We start from the raw sequence: 19,120 nt of genomic DNA, 5'->3' as shown, positions 1-19,120 counted from the left end.
ATGTATTGGATATGCCAAACAAAGTAACAAGTCTCACAATGTTACTGGGCCCGCTCGAGCAAATCGATGAACAATGGGAAGACCCTGACAATGATATACATTTAGACTTTAAATATCTTAAAACTAATCTGGATCAATATTATAAATTATCATGGGACTAGGACATTTTTCAAAAGACCTATATATGTGCAAACCCTGACTTTGTCTGAGGCATTACCTTGTTTTCAGTTTAGAGCAAGGCTCTGTTTACCCCAGTATCACCTGGACCAAGCATCAAGAAATCACTGGTTCAGCACTGAACTTTCCCTCCCCAAAAGGTCAAATATCACTGGGAGCATGATCTTTTATTTTTATTTCTTCTTAGAATTGTAGTTTTGTATTTTCACTCAAAGTTTAGAATAATTTCCTGTAATAAATAATGGTGTGCATGTGTCCTTTTGAAAAAAGGCTTTAGTGTCCTGGGTAGATACCAAGAATTAGAATTGCTGTGTCATATGGCAGCTCTCTTCTTATTTTTCTGGGAAATCTCTAAACTGTTTTCCATGGGGATTGAACCGGACAGCATTCACACCAACAGTGAGTGAGAATTACTTTTTCACCACATCCCTGCTAACACAGATTGTTACCAGTTTTTATATATATATTATACACACGCACACACACATATATATACATACACACATACATATACATTTTTATTCAGCTCCCTTCTATTAATTCTGGCATTTCCTAGGATCTTCTAGGGAAAGGCTCTAAGCGAGGGCATTTTCCATTTTGCTCATATGATTTTGAGACAGCACATACTATTTCATTTTCTCTCATAATAAGGACAGGAGAAGTGAACTCAGGAGTCATTGAGCTATATAGTCAGAAACTGTGTTAGTGAGGGACTCTACAAAGTATCAGTTTTAATTTCTTTCAAGATCATACACCCCAGTCTTTTAAAAATCTGATGACTTTCATTTCAATATTAAAATATTCTGAGAAGAACTGAACTATTTTTAGTTGGAATTTTCAGAAATAGCGTATTTAATTTATAAATACTAAGGTGAACACTCTCAGTTTTTGTTTCTGCCAAAATACCAAAGTACACTGGAGATAGAGCAATATTTGCCCAGAATTTCAAAGATAAGGTGTGTGTTTTTTTGGTGGTAAGCTTGCCTCCCATGTTCACAAAATCTTTGGATTCTAAACTCTGGATTTGTATACACTAATGATGGATCTCTTCATAGCCCTGGTGATTTTTCTTTCTTGTTTGAGTTTTCTTTTCTTATGGAATCAAAGGTCTAGCAAAGGGAAACTTCCGCCTGGTCCCACCCCTCTCCCAATCATTGGAAATATTCTCCAAATAAATACCAGCGATATCAACAAATCCTTACAAAAGGTGAGCATAATTTTATTTTATTCAATTGTTCACATCAAGTAAGACAGGTCAACATTTAAAGAAGACATGGTACCAGACATCATAATTAATAGGAAGTGGTTTTGAAGGAAAGTGTCCATTGGATGCCCATGTATATTTTAAATGGCATGCCATTGGAAGACTGCCAGAGAGGATGAGATCCATGGGATAATTACAGAAACTGCCAAACAAATGAATTATTTGTTCTTATTGAGACTCACACATCCTTTCTCATAATTATTCCTAGTGTCACTAATGTCTTTCACCTTTGTCTTGTGAAAAGATCACTCTGGTTGTTTTATGAAGAATGAAGAATGAATGTAAAATATTGGCCTGGAATATTAGATTAGATGAAAGAGGATAAGTATGTATTTTACATAAAAGAAAAACCTCAACAATACAATGGGCTAAAGAACACAGAAACTTATTTCTATATCACATGATGATAGGTGACTGTTAGAAAGTGCCTCTCTTTCATGGTACTACTTAGTTTTTCTCAGTCTGGTGATTTCAATTTATTGTTTGTTGTTGTTACTGGTTTTTGGGCTATACCCAGTCATACTCAGTGCTCAGTCTTGGCTCTGTGCTCAGTGCTTATTCCTGTCTCTGTGATCAGGGAGCACTCCTGATGGCTCAGGGAGCCATAAGGGGTGCTAGGAATTGAACTTGGGTAGATCATGTGCAAGGAAGTGTCCTGTGTGCTGCGTCTTATCTCTCTGGTGTTGTATCACTTGTGTCACTAAGCTATTGTCTTTATTTCTTTAGTCATAGTCAAGCCACGTATATACTGTTATTTCTACTAAGGTAGGAGGAGGAATGGAAGGCTGTAGTATTCTATTAATAGCAGCATAATAAATACCCTATATGACACGCCCACGACTAATGTCATCTGACCCAGAGATATATTTTGGGACTCAACTCTAATGATAAGGTACAAAAACAAAAAAATTAAATAAATGGGACAACTTAAACTAAGAAAGCATTTATACAGTAAAAAAAAAAACCTGCCACAAACATAAAGATGCAATCTTCTAATTGGGTTAAGATTTTTGTATATTATATATCGAACAATGGATTTATATCAAAATAGTACAAAGAACTCTAAAAAAATCAAGAATTAAAAAAAGCAAGAAGCCCAATAGAAAGTAGGCAAAAGACATGAAAAAAAAAAAAGACAAACATATTTGTCTCCCTTGGACTTTTCCAAGGGAGACAAATATGTTCCAGAGACAAATGAAAAATTCTCAATAGTGCTTATTATTTATTTTTTATTTATTTTTAAATTTTTTAAATTTTTAAAAAATTTTTAAATTTTATTTATTTTTTTATGTAGTAGTACTGCTATTAATTCAGCCACTAATTAGCTGATTGAATTGTGCATGAACTCCACCTGACTTTTTAAAAAAAATTTTATAATTTTATTTATTGGATCACCGTGAGAGCAATTACAAAGCTTTCGGGTCTAAGTCTTGGTCATACAATGAAACACCCATACCTTCACCAGTGCCCATTATCCACCCCCAACAACCCCAGTATACCCCCATTCCACACCCTCCCCCTAACTGTGGGGCATATGATTTCCACATTACTCTCCCTCTACTTTTATCACGTTTAATATTTTGACACCAGACCCACCATTATTATTTTAGATTTTACGCCAACACTCAGATCTGCTGAAAAGGCAGCAGTAGACAAATTTGTATTCTATTGCTGGTTATGAATAACATATGATGTCGCGTGGCTGCAGTCGTGGCCGCACGATTATGAAATTCCAAATTTTAACACTTAAATCTGGAGGGATTTCTGCAAAAACCTGCTGGGTTCCGAGATTTGCTCCTGAGTCTCTGGGAGCATGGCCGTTAAGCAGCTTGATCAGGAGACAGAAAGACCGTTCGTGGGTGATGACTTGGGTTCTCATTGGGGTGGGGAGGACAGGACTGGCTCCACCCCCATCCCGTGAGGCCCAAAATGTCTCGTCACTGCAGGCCCAAACCTGACTGTCCAATGGCCTCTGGAGGATGACGGCCACTGAGCCGCCAGGGGGAAGCAGGCGGAGGGACGACACCCTTTCTCTCCTGGGGTGGCTCAGCGACAGTCACCTACTGCGGGGTCCAGACGCATTTCTGCCAAAAGCCGCTGAGTTTCGAGACTTGTTTCTGAGTCTCTGGGATCATGGCCGTTAAGCAGCTTGATCAGGAGCCAGAGAGGCTGTTCGTGGGCAATGACTTGGGGTCTCGTTGGGGTGGGGAGAACAGGACTGGCTCCACCTTCATCCCATGAGGCCCAACAAGTTTTGTTACTGCGGGCCCAAGCCTGACTGTCCAATGGCCTCTGAAGGATGACCAATGGCTACTGAGCCACCAAGGGGGAGCAGGCGGAGTGACAACATCCGCCAAGGGGGAGCAGGCGGAGTGACAACATCCCTCCTGGGGTGGCCCGGCAACAGTAACCTACTGTGGGGTCCGGATACATTTCTGCCAAAAGCCACTGGGTTTAGAGATTTGTTTCTGAGTCTTGGGGATCATGGCTGTTAAGTAGCTTGATCAGGAACCAGAGAGGCCATTCTTGGGCGACAACTTGGGGTCTCATTGGGGTGGGGAGGACAGGCTCGGCTCCACCCCCATCCCGTGAGGTCCTGCGTCTCATTGCTGCAGGCCCAAACCTGACTGTCCAGTAGCCTCTGGAGGATGGTGGCCACCAGACCGTCAGGGGGAACAGGCCAAGGCACGAAACCTATTCCCACCTTGGTTGGCCCAGCACCGGTAACCTACTGCAGGGACTGGACTCATTTCTGCCAACAGCCTTTGGGTTCCGAGATTTGTTCCTGAGTCTCTGGGATCATGGCCATTACGCAGTTCAATCAGGAACCAGAGAAGCCATGCCTCTGATTATATAGCTGAGCCGAAGGTGGTTTGTGGGTGTGTTTCCCACATACCTAACTTTTGGCTGTTTACTTTCTTGGTAAACTTTGCCCCAAGGTTTTTTGGGGTCCAAAGGCACAGCAGCAATTTTGGGGTATCTGGAAGTCTGAAGGCACCATCAGGCTGCTGATGCACTCACCTCACAGGTACAGGTTGACCTGCTGGCGGTACCATACCCCCCAATTTTTTTTTTAATTTTTAATGTAGGAGTACTGTTATTTATTCAGTCACTGATTAGCTGATTGAATTGGGCATGAATTCCATTTTACTTGTTTTTTTCATAGTTTTATTTATTTATTTATTTATCTTCTTATATTTATTTACTGAATTACTGTGGGAAAAGTTACTAAGCTTTCAGGTTTAAGTCTCGGTCATGCAATGATCAAACACCTCTCCCTTCCCCAGTACTCATTTTTCACCACCAAGAACCCCAATATACCCCCCCAGCCCTCCCAATGCCTGTGAGGCAGATGATTTCCACTTAATTCTTCTCTACATTGATTACATTCATCATTTCGACAAAAGATACACCATTATTGTTTAGAATTCCTCCCCCCGCCCCAAAATCAGAATTGCTGAAAAGGCATTCTGAAATACTTTGTTTTCTATAGCTGGTTATGAGAATCATATAATGTCATGCGGCTGCGATTTGGGATTTCTGCGAAGAGCCAGATAATTATAAATTAGTTTCTATGCGTCTGTGTTATGGCCATGCCGGAGAGCCGCTCCTGGGGGGCAACTCGTGACCTTGGTAGGGTGTGAAGGATGAGCCGGTACTGCCCCCTTCCCACGAGACTGCAGTTGCCCTGGCACCACCGGCTCATACCTGGCTTTCCAATAAGCTCTGAGGCGGCGGCTACCTTGCTGCCTGGGGGGGGGGGGGGGGGGGGGAGGTGGAAGGGAGCAATAACCTTAATAACCTTTCACTCCCAGGGTGGCATGGTGCTGTAGTTTAACGCATGGTCCATTCACTTTTCTGCTACAAGCTGCCAGGCTCTGGATTAAGTCCTTTTGCCTCTGGAGCCATGGCTGTGTGTGGTCCAGATGCATTTCTGCCCAAAGCCGCTGGGTTTCGAGATTTGTTTCTGAGTCTCTGGGATCATGGCCATTAATCAGCTTGATCAGGAGCCAGAGAGGCCTTTGTAGGCGGCAACTCGGGGTCTCGCTGGGATGGGGAAGAAAGGGCTGGTTCCACCTCGATCTGGTGAGGCCCTGCGTGTCTCATCACTGCAGACCCAAACCTGTCTGTCCAGTGGCCTCTGGAGGATGACTATCAACGGGCCACCAAGGGGAACAGACCAAGGCACGAAACCTATTTCCACTTGTAGTGGCCCAGCCCCAGTAACCTACTGCAGGAATAAGACACATTTCTGCCAAAAGTCTTTGGGTTCCGAGGTTCATTTCTGAGTCTCTGAGATCATGGCCATTAAGCAGTTCAATTAGGAACCAGAGAGGCCATGCCTCCAATTATATAGCTGAGCCGGGGGTGGTTTGTGGGTGTGTCTCCCACATACCTAACTTTTGTCCATTTACTTTCTTGGTAAACTTTTCCCCAAGTTTTTGGGGTCTGGCCAAAGGCACAGCAGCAATTTTGGGGTATCTGAAAAGAAGTGCTTATTATTAAGAAAATGCTAATCCAAATCACAATGGTATAAAGATTGCAGTTAGAATGACCTATATCAATAAACTTTAAACAAATGCCTGCACAGATATGGAGAAAAAAGAAACTCTGGCATAAAAGGGGGAGAAGAGAGGAGAGAGAGAGAGAAAGAGAGAGAGAGAGAGAGAGAGAGAGAGAGAGAGAGAGAGAGGAAGGAGAAAAGTATCTGCCATAGAGCCAGGCTGGGGGCCAGGGGTAGCAGGGGGAAAACTGGGGACACTGTCCTTCACTCTGGTGAAGGGGTTGGTGTTGGAACATTGCATGACTGAAACATCTTTGCAACTGTGTTTCTCATGGTGATTCAATGAAACATAAAGAATTCAAAAACAAAACAAAAAAAGAAATGTTTATAGCACCACTTAATCCCATTGGATTAAATTATAGTCTGTCACAAGCATCAAGAGTTGATGAACTAAGAAAACTCTGCTATGAAATTTATGGATACTAACAGATACTTTGTTGTTGGAAAACAGTAAAATGTTCTGTTTACTAAAAAAATAAGAAAAAAAAAACTCTGTTATATTACTGGTGGGACGAGAAATTGTTTTAACCATTATGGAAACTAAAAATGAAACTACCATGTAATTCTACAATATCACTTCAAGGAGTATATCTGAAAGATATAAAAACTGTTATAGCCAAATTGTAGTCCATTATGGTAACTAAAAATGAAACTACCATGTAATTCTACAATATCACTTCAAGGAATGTATCTGAAAAATATAAAAACTGTTATAGCCAAATTGTAGTCCATACTAGATGCCCATAAAAAGATGAATGAATAAAGAAATGCTGGCATTTATAAAGACAAAGACTATTCCTGGATGATCTCACTCATATAAAAACTAAACATAATTGCATAACATAATTATGTCGGGTGTTAGCCTAGCACATGGCTGACCTGGGGTTCATTTCCAGCATCACATATAGTGCTCAAGCACCTCCAGGAGTAATTCCTGACTACAGAGCCAGGAGTCACTCTGAGGCTTGCCATGTGTGGCCAAAAAATAAAAAACAAAACAAAACAGACAAAAAACCCTAAAGGAAACAAACTACAAACTACTTGATAAAATCTATATTGGACAAAAAAGAGAGTGGTAGAAATGGGCAGAGTTCTCATTATTATAGTTGATATGATATTAGAAACTTGACTGGTATATCATGAGTGTTCCACAGCAGAAGGTATAAAGTTCTACCCCTGAAATTTTAGAGTATTGTAAACCAGTAGTATTTTTTGTTGCTCATGTATATTTTCAGTTTTGAAAATATTACTATTCTTGTATTCTCTTATTTCATTTTCAGCTTGCAGAAATCTATGGCCCTGTGTTCACTGTATATTTTGGCATGAAGCCCACGGTGGTGCTGCATGGATATGATGCAGTGAAAGAAGCCTTGATTGATCACGGCGAGGTGTTTTCTGGCAGAGGAAGTTTCCCAATAATAGACAGGGCGATTCAAGGATTAGGTAGGTTTCTCTTTGGGAAGCATGTGTGGGTTTGTAATTAAAAAGACTCAAATCAACTAAGGAATTGGAAATTATATTTAGATAAATTTATGAGAATATAATTCCAGTATTTTTATATAAATATCATTAATCCATATTTTAACTTATGAAGGGAGCACATTAATTCCATGAAACATTAAGTGCAAAGAAACAAGCTACCTGTGTTTTGAGAATTTCTAAAAAAATTATACTTACTTTAAATTACTATTGGTTAAGATAAAGAAAGAAAAAATAAGAAGAAAAATGATTAAATAAGTTATTCCCCTAAATTTTGCTCTCTGGTATAATTCATGGCTACTTAGAAAACACTTTAGGAAACTTTTATAAGTATGGAACCAACAAAGATTTGTAATAGTTCCAACATTACCTTCAATCTTCTCTTCTAAAAATCCTAAGAAATATTTAAATCCAACATAATTCAAAGCAAAGCACATAAGCATGTTTGGATAAATGGATTAAGGTGATGTACATAAGTATGAATGGAAATTGATATTGGAAAAAGCTTTTAAAACTTTTAAAAAGTTTTTAAGGAGGCTGTTCTTATCATCATAAAATAACAATCACATTATTTTATCATGAAAAAATTGTATTTAGGATTAGTCTGCTAGACATTTTAGATGGCTCCAATTTTGTTAGCAAATGTTCAGGTCCAGATAAACATATGCCTTCTCCCTATCAGGTATAATCAGGATGTTGACCTTGGTCACATCAGTATCATAAGAAGTTCTTCACTTTAATCGGGTGTTTGTTGTCATTGGTATTCACAGTGATCCCAAATGTCTGCATCATGGCTGACTCAGTGGTCAGGGGGAACTTGATAATGGCAGAGCAGTCAAGTTTCTTCCTTACAAGGGTGTTTTTACAAGGATATTTGAGCTGCTTTGTCAGCTACAACTGCTGGATCTTATCAGACGCTTTTTATTTAGACCTCTTAGTGAATTTTTCATTTCACCCACCAAATTCTTTAGTTCTGTCTGTCAGTTCTGCTTATAATTTTCTCATTTTTGCTCTCATATCCTTTTTTGTTTTATTAGCTGCTTGTTCCATTGTTTCTTTGGCCTCTTTATGCGATGCGCATTTGGTGGCCATGACTCATCTCCCCATCCTGGACGATGAATGACGATGGTCAAATGAAGAAGAAAATAGAGGCCAGGCTTATTGGTGATCAGTCACTGTTTATTCTAACCTCAAGTCTCACTCTCTGCCACCCAAGGTAGTCTCCCACTGTCTTGTATTCCTGTCTCCTCCTGCCCATATTCCAGTGTCTTCCTATTCTAGTCTCTCCTCAAGCCCATTGCACTGTGTTAGTTATAGAAAAATAATGAAGGGTTGGGGGTTGCATAGGTATGGTTGGAGGGATAGCACAGCGGGTCTGGCATTTGCCTTGCACGCAGCTGACCCGGGCTTGATTCCTCTGACCCTCTTGGAGAACCCAGCAAGTTACTGAGAGTATCCTGCCCACACAGCAGAGCCTGAGAAGCTCCCCATGGCATATTCGATATGCCAAAAACAGTAACAACAGGTTTCACATTGGAGACGTTATTGGTGCCCGCTGGAGCAAATCGATGAACAACGGGAAGATAGTGCTACAGTGCTAGGGTTGTACAATAAACAGATGTAAAACCCTTCTCTCAGGGGAAGCTTCTCGGACAAAATGTCATCCTGCAAGGAGATAGCCTAAGGGTGGAATACCATCTAGGGGCGTATTACCCCTTTCCTAGTTCATATCCATTCAAACCACGGTCACGGTCACAGTCCTCCCGTTGTTCATCGATTTGCTCGAGCGGGCCCAGTAACGTCTTCATTGGAGACTTTGTTGTTACTGTGTTTGGCATATCAAATACATCATGGGTAGCTTGCCAGGCTCTGCCGTGTGGGTGAGATACTCTCGGTAGCTTGCCAGACTCTCCGAGAGGGGCGGAGGAATAGAACTCGGGTCGGCCATGTTGGCTGCGTGCAAGGCAAACGCCCTACCGCTGTGCTATCGCTCCAGCCTGGCTGGAGCGATAGCACAGCGGTAGGGCGTTTGCCTTGTGCGCAGCCAGCTGGGCAGAGCGGGGTTCGATTCCTCCGCCCCTCTCAGAGAGTGTGGCAAGCTACTGAGAGTATCTCGCCAGAATGGCAAAGCAGGTATGCCAAACACAGTGACAACAAGCCTCAAAAATTGAGATGTTACTGGGCCCGCTCAAGCAAATCAATGAACAACGAGAGGACAAGACAGGACAGGACTAATTTGGTAGCAGACCATTGCATCCATTCAAATGGTCATCTTAAATTTACTTCTTAATAATATTTCTAGTCACTTTGTATGGACACAATAAGAGATTTAGTAAGCTTATAGGGTGGCTCTCCTGGGGACATCTTGCTATATATCCCAGACTACAGTGCTCAGGCCAGATTTGTCTTTCCTAACCCTAACAGTGTTCTTGTTCAGTCGTTTCTCTTTGGGTCATGACAGAATTTGATCATGACTGTGCTCTTAACTTATATAATTTTTAAAAATAGAATCACCATTATTTTCTTTTAATTGAATCACCATGAGATACAGTTGCAAGCTTTCATATTTGCGTTACAATCATACAATGATCAAACACTCTTCCCTCCACAAGTGCACATTCCTCAATACCAATCTCCCCAGTATACCCCTCCTTTCCCACCCTTCACCTTGCCTCCATGGCAGATAATTTCCCCCACACACTCTCTCTACTTTTGGGCATTAGAGTTTTCAATACAGATGCTGAGGCATTATCATGTTTGGCCTTTTATCTATTTTCAGCACACATCTTCCATCCCAAACTATCCCTCCAACCATCATTTTCTTAGTGATCCCTTCTATATTCCAGCTGCCTTCTCCCCTCCTCTAATGAGGCAGGCTTCCAGCCATGGGGCAATCCTCCTGGCCCTTGTATCTACTGTTATTGGGTGTCAGCCTCAACTGTTATTGGGCGTCAGCCTCATATTATGTTATTTTGTACTCCACAAATGAATGCAGTCCTTCTAGTTCTGTCCTTCTCTTTCTAACTCATTTCACTTAGCATGATACTCTCCATACTTATTTACTTATAATAAAATTTCATGACTTCATCTCTCCTAACATTTGCATAGTATTCCATTGTGTAGATGTAGCAAAGTTTCTTTAACCAGTTGTCTGTTCTCGGGCACTTGGGTTGTTTCCAGATTTTGGCTATTGTGAACAGTGCTGCAATGAACATTTAGGTGCAGATGTCATTTTTACTGTGCACCCTTGGGATATGTTCCCAGAATTGTATTGCAGAGTCATGAAAGCTCAATTTCTAGTTTTTGAAAGAATGTCCATATTGTTTTCCAGAAAGACTGGACCAGTCAGCATTCCCACCAACAGTGAAAAAGCATCCCTTTGTCCCCACATCCACGCCAGCACTGTTTGCTTTTGTTCTTTTGAATATGTGCCAGTCTCTGTGGTGAAGATGATATCTCATTCTTGTTTTGATCTGCATATCCCTGACGATTAGCAATGTGGAGCACTTTTTCATGTGTCTTTTGGCCATTTATATTTCTTTTTTTTTGAGGAAGCTTCTGTACATTTCTTCTTCCCATTTTTTGATGGGGTTGGAGGTTTTTTTCTTGTACAATTATACTAGTGTCTTGTATATCCTGGATATTAATCCCTTATCAGATAGGTATTGGGTAAATATTCTTTCCCATTCTGTGGGCTCTCTCTTTATTTTAGTCACTATTTATTTTGAAATGCAGAAGCTTATTAGTTTGATTTAGTCCCATTTGTTCATGTTTGTTTCCACTTGCTTGGTCAGTGGTGTTTCATTCTTAAAGATGCTTTTAGCTTCAATGTCCTGGACCGTTATGCCTACATTTTCCTCCATGTACCTTATGGATTCAGATCTGATATTGAGGTCTTTAATCCACTTTGATCTGACTTTAGAGCCTGGCCTTAGACAGGGGTCAGAGTTCATTGTTTTCCCAGATAGCTATCCAGTTTTCCCAGCACCACTTGTTGAAAAGGCTTCCCTTGTTCCACTTCACATTTCTTGCTCCTTTGTCAAAGATTAAAGGTAAAGGTAAAGGTAAAGGCCCTCCCGTTGATCGTCGATTTGCTCGAGAGGGCCCACTAACGTCTCCATTGGAGACTTTGCTGTTACTGTGTTTGGCATATCGAATACTCTCGGTAGCTTGCCGGGTTCTCCGAGAGGGGCGGAGGAATCGAACTAGGGTCGGCCATGTTGGCCGCTTGTAAGGCGAACGCCCTACCGCTGTGCTCTCGAGCCGCCAAGAGGAGGCTTAGTCTGCCCGGCCGCCCGCCCGCCCGCCCGTCAAAGATTAAGTGATCATATATTTGAAAGTCTGTGATAGAATATTCAACTCTGTTCCATTGATCTGCTGGTCTGTTTCTAGCCCAACACCTTGCTGTTTTAATTACTACTGCTTTGTAGTACAGTTTGAAGTTGGGGAAGGTGATGCTACCCATCTTCCCTCGCCCCGCCAAGGATTGCTTTAGCTATTAGTGGGGGTTTATTGTCCCACATAAATTTCAGGAGTATTTTGTCTATTTTTTTGAAAAATATCATGGGTACCTTATAGGGACTGATTGGGAAGTACTACCATTTTGATAATGTTAATTCTCCCTATCCATGAGCAGGGGATGTGTCTTCATTTCTTAGTTTTCTCTTTTATTTCTTGAAGTAGTGTTTTGTAATTTTCATTGTATAGGTCCTTTACCTCTTTAGTTAAGCTGATTCTGAGGTACTCTGTTTTCTGAGGGCTGGAGCGATAGCACAGCGGGTAGGGCATTTGCTTTGCAAGTGGCCAACATGGCCGGCCTGAGTTTGATTCCTTCGCCCCTCTCAGAGAGCCTGGCGAGCTACTGAGAGTCTCTTGCCCACATGGCAAAGCCTGGCAAGCTACCTGCAGCTACCTGTGATGTATTCGATATGCCAAACACAGTAACAATTGTCACAATGGAGACGTTACTGGGCCCGCTCGAGCAAATTGATGAACAACAGAAGCACAGTGACTGTTGTGAATGGGATTGGTTTTTTTAATGTCTCCTTCATCTCTTTCGTTATTTGTATATAAGAAAGTCATGGATTTTGGGTGTTGATTTTGTAGCCTGCCACTTTACTACATAGACCTATTGTTTCTAGGAAATTTTCTCTAGAGTCTTTAGGGTTTTCTAAGTATAGTATCATAAATCTTCAAATAGTAATAGCCTGACCTCTTCCTTTTCTATCTGTATTCCCTTTATATCCTTTTCTTGCCTAACTGCTATGGCCAGTATTCCAGTACTATATTGAATAGGAGAAGTGAAAACGGGCAATGTTGTCTTGTGCTTGATCTTAGACTAGGGAAGACTTTTAGTTTTTCCCCATTGAGAATGATGCTTGGCTTTAACTAAATTGAGGAAAGTTCCTTCAGTGCCCATTTTGCTGAGAGTTTTCATAATAAACGGGTGCTGGATCTTGTCAAATGCTTTCTCTGTGCCTATTGATATGATCATATGATTTTTATTCTTTCTTTTATTTATATGATGAATTATATTAATTGACTTGCAAATGCTAAACCATCCTTGCATCCCCGGGATGAATCCTACTTAGTCATGGTATATGATCTTTTTGATGAGTCGAGTCTTTGGATTCTGTTTGATAGGATTTTGTTGAGAATCTTTGTGTCTGTGTTCATCTGGGATATCGGCTTGTAATTACTTTCTTTGTGGTATCTCTGACTACTTTTGGTGTCAGAGTGATATTTGCTTCATAGAAGCTGTTTTGAATTATTTATGAAACTTCTATTTCCCGGAAAGGCTTAAAGAGGATTGGGAGAAAGCCCTCTTTAAAGATTTGGAAGAATTCACTAGTGAATCCATCTGGGCCAGGACTTTTGTGTTTGGGGAGACTTTTTATTACCATTTCAATTTCCTTGATGGTGATAGATCTGTTCAGGTATTCCAGGTCCTCTTGGTTCGCCTTGGGAGGCTATAGGAATCCAGAAATTTATCCATTTCCTCGAGGTTTTCTTGTTTCGTGGCATAATGATTCTCAAACTAATCTCTGGGGATCCTTTGAATTTCTGTAGCTTCTGTTGTGATGTGATGTCCCCCCCCCGTTTCATTTCAGATTCGGTTTATTAGGGTTTTCTCTCTCCCTTTCTTTGTGAGACTTGCTAGAGGTTTCTCGATCTTGTTTATTTTCTCAAAGAACAAGCTCTTGATTTTATTGATCTTTTGGATTGTTTTTTGGTTTTCCATATAGTTAATTTCTGCTCTGAGTTTTATTATTTCCTTCCTCCTGCTCAGATTGGACTCTTGTTGTTGGTCATTCTCCAATCTCTTAAACTGTGAGATTAGGTTACTTATATGAGCTCGCTCTTCCTTCCTGAGGAATGCTTGTAGAGCTTTAAACTTTCCTCTTAACACGGCTTTTGCCATATCCCATAACTTTTGGTAACTTGTGTCCTCATTTTTGTTCATTTCCAGGAATCTTTTGTTTTCCTCTCAAGCCACTCATTGTTCAGTAGTGAACTGTTTAATTTCCAGGTGTTTGATTTGATTTTCTGTTTGTGTGTGTGATTTACTTCTATTTTCAGTGAATCATGGTCTGAGAAGATCACTGATACAATCTCTATATTCTTAATTTTATAGAGGTATGTTTTGTGGCTCAGCATGTGATCTATCTTGGAGAATGTCCCATGTACACTTGAGAAGAATGTGTATTCAGCTTTTTGAGGATGAAGTGGTCTGTATATATCTATGAAGTCCCTTTCTTTCATATCTTCCCTCAGATAAAGTATTTCCTTACTAAGCTTGAGTCTGGTTGATCTATCGAGAGGTGAAAAAATGGTGTTGAGATCTCCCACTAGTATTGTGTTGTTATTGATTTCTTTCTTCAAATCTATGAGTAGTTTTTTAAGTACTTTGCTGGTCCCTTGTTTCCCTTGTTAGGTACATATACATTTAGGAGTGTAAGTTTTTCCTGCCGTAGAGGTTCCTTGATCAATAAGAAATGTACTTCACTGTCTCTTGTGACCTTCTTCAGTCTGAAATCAATGTGGTCTGATACCAGAATGGCCACTACAGATTTTTTGTTTAATAATTTTTTATTAATGAATCACCATGAGGTACAGTTACTGACTTAACAAACATTCATGCTTGCATTTCAGTCATACTTACAATGATCGAGTTTTTTTAGTAAATTTTTTATTAATGAATCACCATGAGGTACAGTTACCGACTTACAAACTTTAGCACCCCATTTTTTCTGGGAGTTGTTAGCCTGTAGGATTGTTTTCTAGTGCTCTGACTGTTCATATGTGTTTCTTGCAGGCAGCAGAATGTTGGGTTCAATTTTCTGATCCATCTTGCCACTCTGTATCTTTTTCTTTTAATATTTATTTATTTATTTACTTATTTATAGAATCACTGTGGGAAAGGTTACAAAGCTTTCAGGTTTAGGTCTCAGTCATGCAAATATCAAACACATTTCCCTTTACCAATACTTATTTTTTACCATGAAGAACCCCAATAAAACCCCACCCCCACCCCTCCCCGTCCCTGTAAGGCAGATGAATTCTAGTTAACACTCTATCTGCTTTGATTAGATTCATTGTTTCAATAAAAGATTCACCACTATTATTTAGAGTTTACCCCCGCCCCAAATCAGACATGCTGAAAAAGCATTGTGAAGTGATTTGCTTTCTACAGCTGGGTTCAAGAATTAAATGTTGGTTTTGGATTTCTGCTATTTTACCTATTGACCCTGAAAGTATTTCTACTGAAAGTCAGATAGTTAAGAAATTGGTTTCTGTGTTCTGGAGTCGTGGCCGTGCTGGAGAGCCGCTCGTGGGGGCAACTGGTGGCCTCGGTAGGGCGTGAAGGGCGGACCGAAACGCCCCCCTTCCCATGAGGTTTTAGTCGCCCCCACACTCCCGGCTCATACCTGCTGTCCACAAGGCTCCCATGTGGCCGCCATCTTTCTTTCCAGAGAGGAGAGGGTGAATGGGGCAACACCCTTTCCCCTCCGGCAGACTTGATGGCCTGGATCAATGCATAGTCCTTTCACTTTTCTGCTCCAAGCTGCCGGGTTCTGCATTAAGTCCTTGTGCTTCTGGGGCCGTGGCCGTGCTGGAGAGCCACTCGAGGGGGGCGACTGGTGACCTCGGTATGGCGTGAAGGACGGACCGGAACGCCCCCCGACCCATGAGGTTTTAGTCGCCCCCACACCCCCGGCTCATACCTGCTGTCCACAAGGCTCCCATGTGGCCGCCATCTTTCTTTCCAGAGGGAGGAGGGCGGAAGGGAGCAACACCCTTTGCCCTCTGGGCAGAAATGATTGCCTGTATTAATGCATAGTCCTTTCACTTTTCTGCACCAAGCTGCTGGGTTCTGCATTAAGTCCTTGTGCTTCTGGGGCTGTGGCCGTGCTGAAGAGTCGCTCGTGGGGGGCAACTGGTGGCCTTGGTAGGGCGTGAAGGACAGACCGGAACGCCCCCCTTCCCATGAGGTTCTAGTCACCTCCACACCCCCAGCCCATACCTGCTGTCCAGAAGGCTCCCATGTGGCCGCCATCTTTCTTTCCAGAGGGAGGAGGGCGGAAGGGACCAACACCCTTTCCCCTCCGGGCAGACATGATGGCCTGGATTAACGCATAGTCCTTTCACTTTTCTGCTCCAAGCTGCCAGGTTCCGCATTAAGTCCTTGTGCTTCTGGGGCTGTGGCCGTGCTGGAGAGCTGCTCGTGGGGGGCAACTGGTGGCCTCGGTAGGGCGTGAAGGACAAGGACAGACCAGAACGCCCCCCTTCCCATGAGGTTTTAGTCGCCCCCACACCCCCAGCTCATACCTGCTGTCCACAAGGCTCCCATGTGGCCGCCATCCTTCTTTCCAGAGAAGAGAGGGCGAATGGGGCAACACCCTTTCCCCTCTGGGCAGACCTGATGGCCTGGATTAACGCATAGTCCGTTCACTTTTCTGCTCCAAGCTGCTGGGTTCTGCATTAAATCCTTGTGCTTCTGGGGCTGTGGCCGTGCTGGAGAGCTGCTCGTGGGGGGCAACTGGTGGCCTCGGTAGGGCGTGAAGGACGGACCGGAACGCCCCCCTTCCCATGAGGTTTTAGTCGCCCCCACACCCCCGGCTCATACCTGCTGTCCACAAGGCTCCCATGCGGCCGCCATCCTTCTTTTCAGAGAAGAGAGGGCGAATGGGGCAACACCCTTTCCCCTCTGGGCAGAAATGATTGCCTGGATTAACGCATAGTCCGTTCACTTTTCTGCTCCAAGCTGCTGGGTTCTGCATTAAGTCACTGTGTTTCTGGGGCTGTGGCCGTGCTCCAAACTTAACTCTGATTTTCAGGGAGAAAGATTGGGTGGTTTACTTCTCATTGGTCACTTTTTATATAGAGAGATGTCGCGCGGCCGCATAAGCGGTTGCGCGGTTTTGAGAAAAGGTCCTAGTTCCAGCATACTCGAGCTGTGTTTGTAGAGGCTTCTGGTCACCGGGGTTCCATCTGGGGGAGGCGGGATGCGGCACCTACCCCATCTGGAACTTGCCAGTGATCTTGGCTCTTTTTGGAACCTGTTTTTTTTTTTTCCTCCGGGATCTGTGGTTCCCGCACCCTCCATGTGGTCCTTCTCTTAGGCTGAATGCTTCAAAGATGGCGCTGGGGGGCGGGCTGTGGGCGTGACTTCTGGAATCAGAGGTTACCTGGGAGCTGTAGTCCGGCAGATTTGAGAAAAAGTCCTAGTTCCCGCATACTCGAGCTGTGTTTGTAGAGTCTTCTGGTCACCGGGGTTCCATCTGGGGGAGGCGGGATGCGGCACCTACCCCATCTGGAACTTGCCGGTGATCTCGGCTCTTTTTGGAACCTGTTTTTTTTTTTTTTTTCCCTCCGGGATCTGTGGTTCCCGCACCCTCCATGTGGTCCTTCTCTTAGGCTGAATCGTCACTCTGTAACTTTTAATTGGTGCGTTTAACCCATTGACATTGAAAGAGATTATTGTTATGCTGTTTTGTCTCATCTTTCTCATCTGGTGTATTTGAGGGTTTTGTCTTGTTTTAAAGTAGTCTGTTTAGTTGTTGTTGTATTGAATCACCATTCGATAGAGCATTACAAAATTGTTCATGAAAGTGAATGGACCATGCATTAAACCACGGCGCCATGCCTCCCTGGGAGGCAATGGGTGTTGCTCCCTTCTGCCTCCCCCCTTCCTCACCCCCCCCGCCCCCCGCCCAGCAGCAAGCAAGGTGGCTACCACCTCAGAGATTATGGGCAAGCAAGGTATGAGCTGGCGGTGCCAGGGCAACTGCAGTCTCATGGGAAGGGGGGTGTTACCGGCTCGTCCTTCACGCCCTACCAAGGTCACAAGTTGCCCTCCACAAGCGGCTTTCCGGCATGGCCATAACACCAGACGCATAGAAACCAATCTCATAATTATCTGACTCTTTGCAGAAATCCCAAATCGCAGCCGCATGACATTATATGATTCTCATAACCAGCTATAGAAAACAAAGTATTTCACAATGCCTTTTCAGCAATTCTGATTGTTGTGTGTGTGTGTGTGTGTGAATTCTAAACATTAATGGTGTATCTTTTGTCGAAATGATGAATGTAATCAATGTAGAGAAGAGTTAAGTGGAAATCATCTGCCTCACAGGCATTGGGAGGACTGGGGGGGTATATTGGGGTTCTTGGTGGTGAAAAATGAGTACTGGTGAAGGAAGACGTGTTTGATTATTGTATGACTGAGACTTAAACCTGAAAGCTTAGTAACTTTTCCCACAGTGATTCAATAAATAAATATAAGAAGAAAAAAAATTGTTCATGATTCCATTTCAGTCATACAATGTTCCAACACCTGTCCCTCCACTGGTGTAATTTCCCAGCACCAGTGTCCTCAGTTCCCTCTCACCCCTTCAGGCCACCTCCCCAACCCCAGCCTGATCTTTCTTTCTCTCTCTCATTTTAGGCATTATGGTTTGCAATGTAGATGCTGAAAGGTTATCATTATCCCCTTACCTGATTTCAACACCCAGTTCTTGTCCAGATCATTTCCTACTAGTGTTACCATTAATGGATCCTCCTCTGTTGTAACTACCAACCATCTCCCACACCATTAGCCAACCATTGACCAGTCCTCCTGGCCTGTTTTCCCTGGCATTGGGTAATATTAGTATCCCATACTGTTTATTAGGGAAAATGAGGTCATGAAATTTGCCTATAAATCGATAGATTGGAGAGTATCATGTTGAGTGAAATGAGTCAGAAGGAAAGGGACAGATATAGAATGACTATATTTATTTTTGGGATACTTAAATAAGTTTTATTGAAGTTAGCCTGTTCCTTTTCAATGCCAGGATAGCTTACAGCTTGTTCTGGGTCCATCCAAGTCCCTTTGTCAGGACTCTCCTTATGGGGTGCTACGAATTAAAGGCAACTGAGGTTTAAGTTGAGTAAATATGGCAGATGCCCAAGTGTAAATATATTTGGAGTCAATTAACTCTCAAGTCACAAAAGCATAACAATAATTGTCTTTCTGTGTCTATACAAAAAGGACATTGCTCTAAACTATACAAAGGACACAAAGGAAAGAGAAAAGCAATATTTCACTTATAAATACAAAATCCAGAGATCTCTGAAGAATCTGACTTTCC

General features: G+C 42.5%; 1 protein-coding gene across 1 annotated transcript in view; it reads left to right on the top strand.

Moving 5' to 3' along the window:
* The first annotated feature begins 1,138 nt into the window (after positions 1-1,138).
* LOC130029752 (cytochrome P450 2C21-like) overlaps positions 1,139-19,120 on the top strand; it is a 42,314-nt gene continuing 24,332 nt past the window's right edge. The window contains exons 1-2 of the mRNA XM_056120783.1: positions 1,139-1,384; positions 7,286-7,448. Of these exons, the coding sequence (XP_055976758.1) occupies positions 1,214-1,384; positions 7,286-7,448 (334 nt within the window). The 5' untranslated portion in view covers positions 1,139-1,213. The remainder of the gene's footprint in view (positions 1,385-7,285; positions 7,449-19,120) is intronic.

Source organism: Sorex fumeus, unplaced genomic scaffold (genome assembly GCF_029834395.1).
Source record: "Sorex fumeus unplaced genomic scaffold, SorFum_2.1 ptg000043l, whole genome shotgun sequence".
Lineage (NCBI taxonomy): Eukaryota > Metazoa > Chordata > Mammalia > Eulipotyphla > Soricidae > Sorex > Sorex fumeus.
The sequence above is the reverse complement of the archived record's forward strand: the minus strand, read 5'-3'. Positions and strand labels throughout refer to the sequence as shown.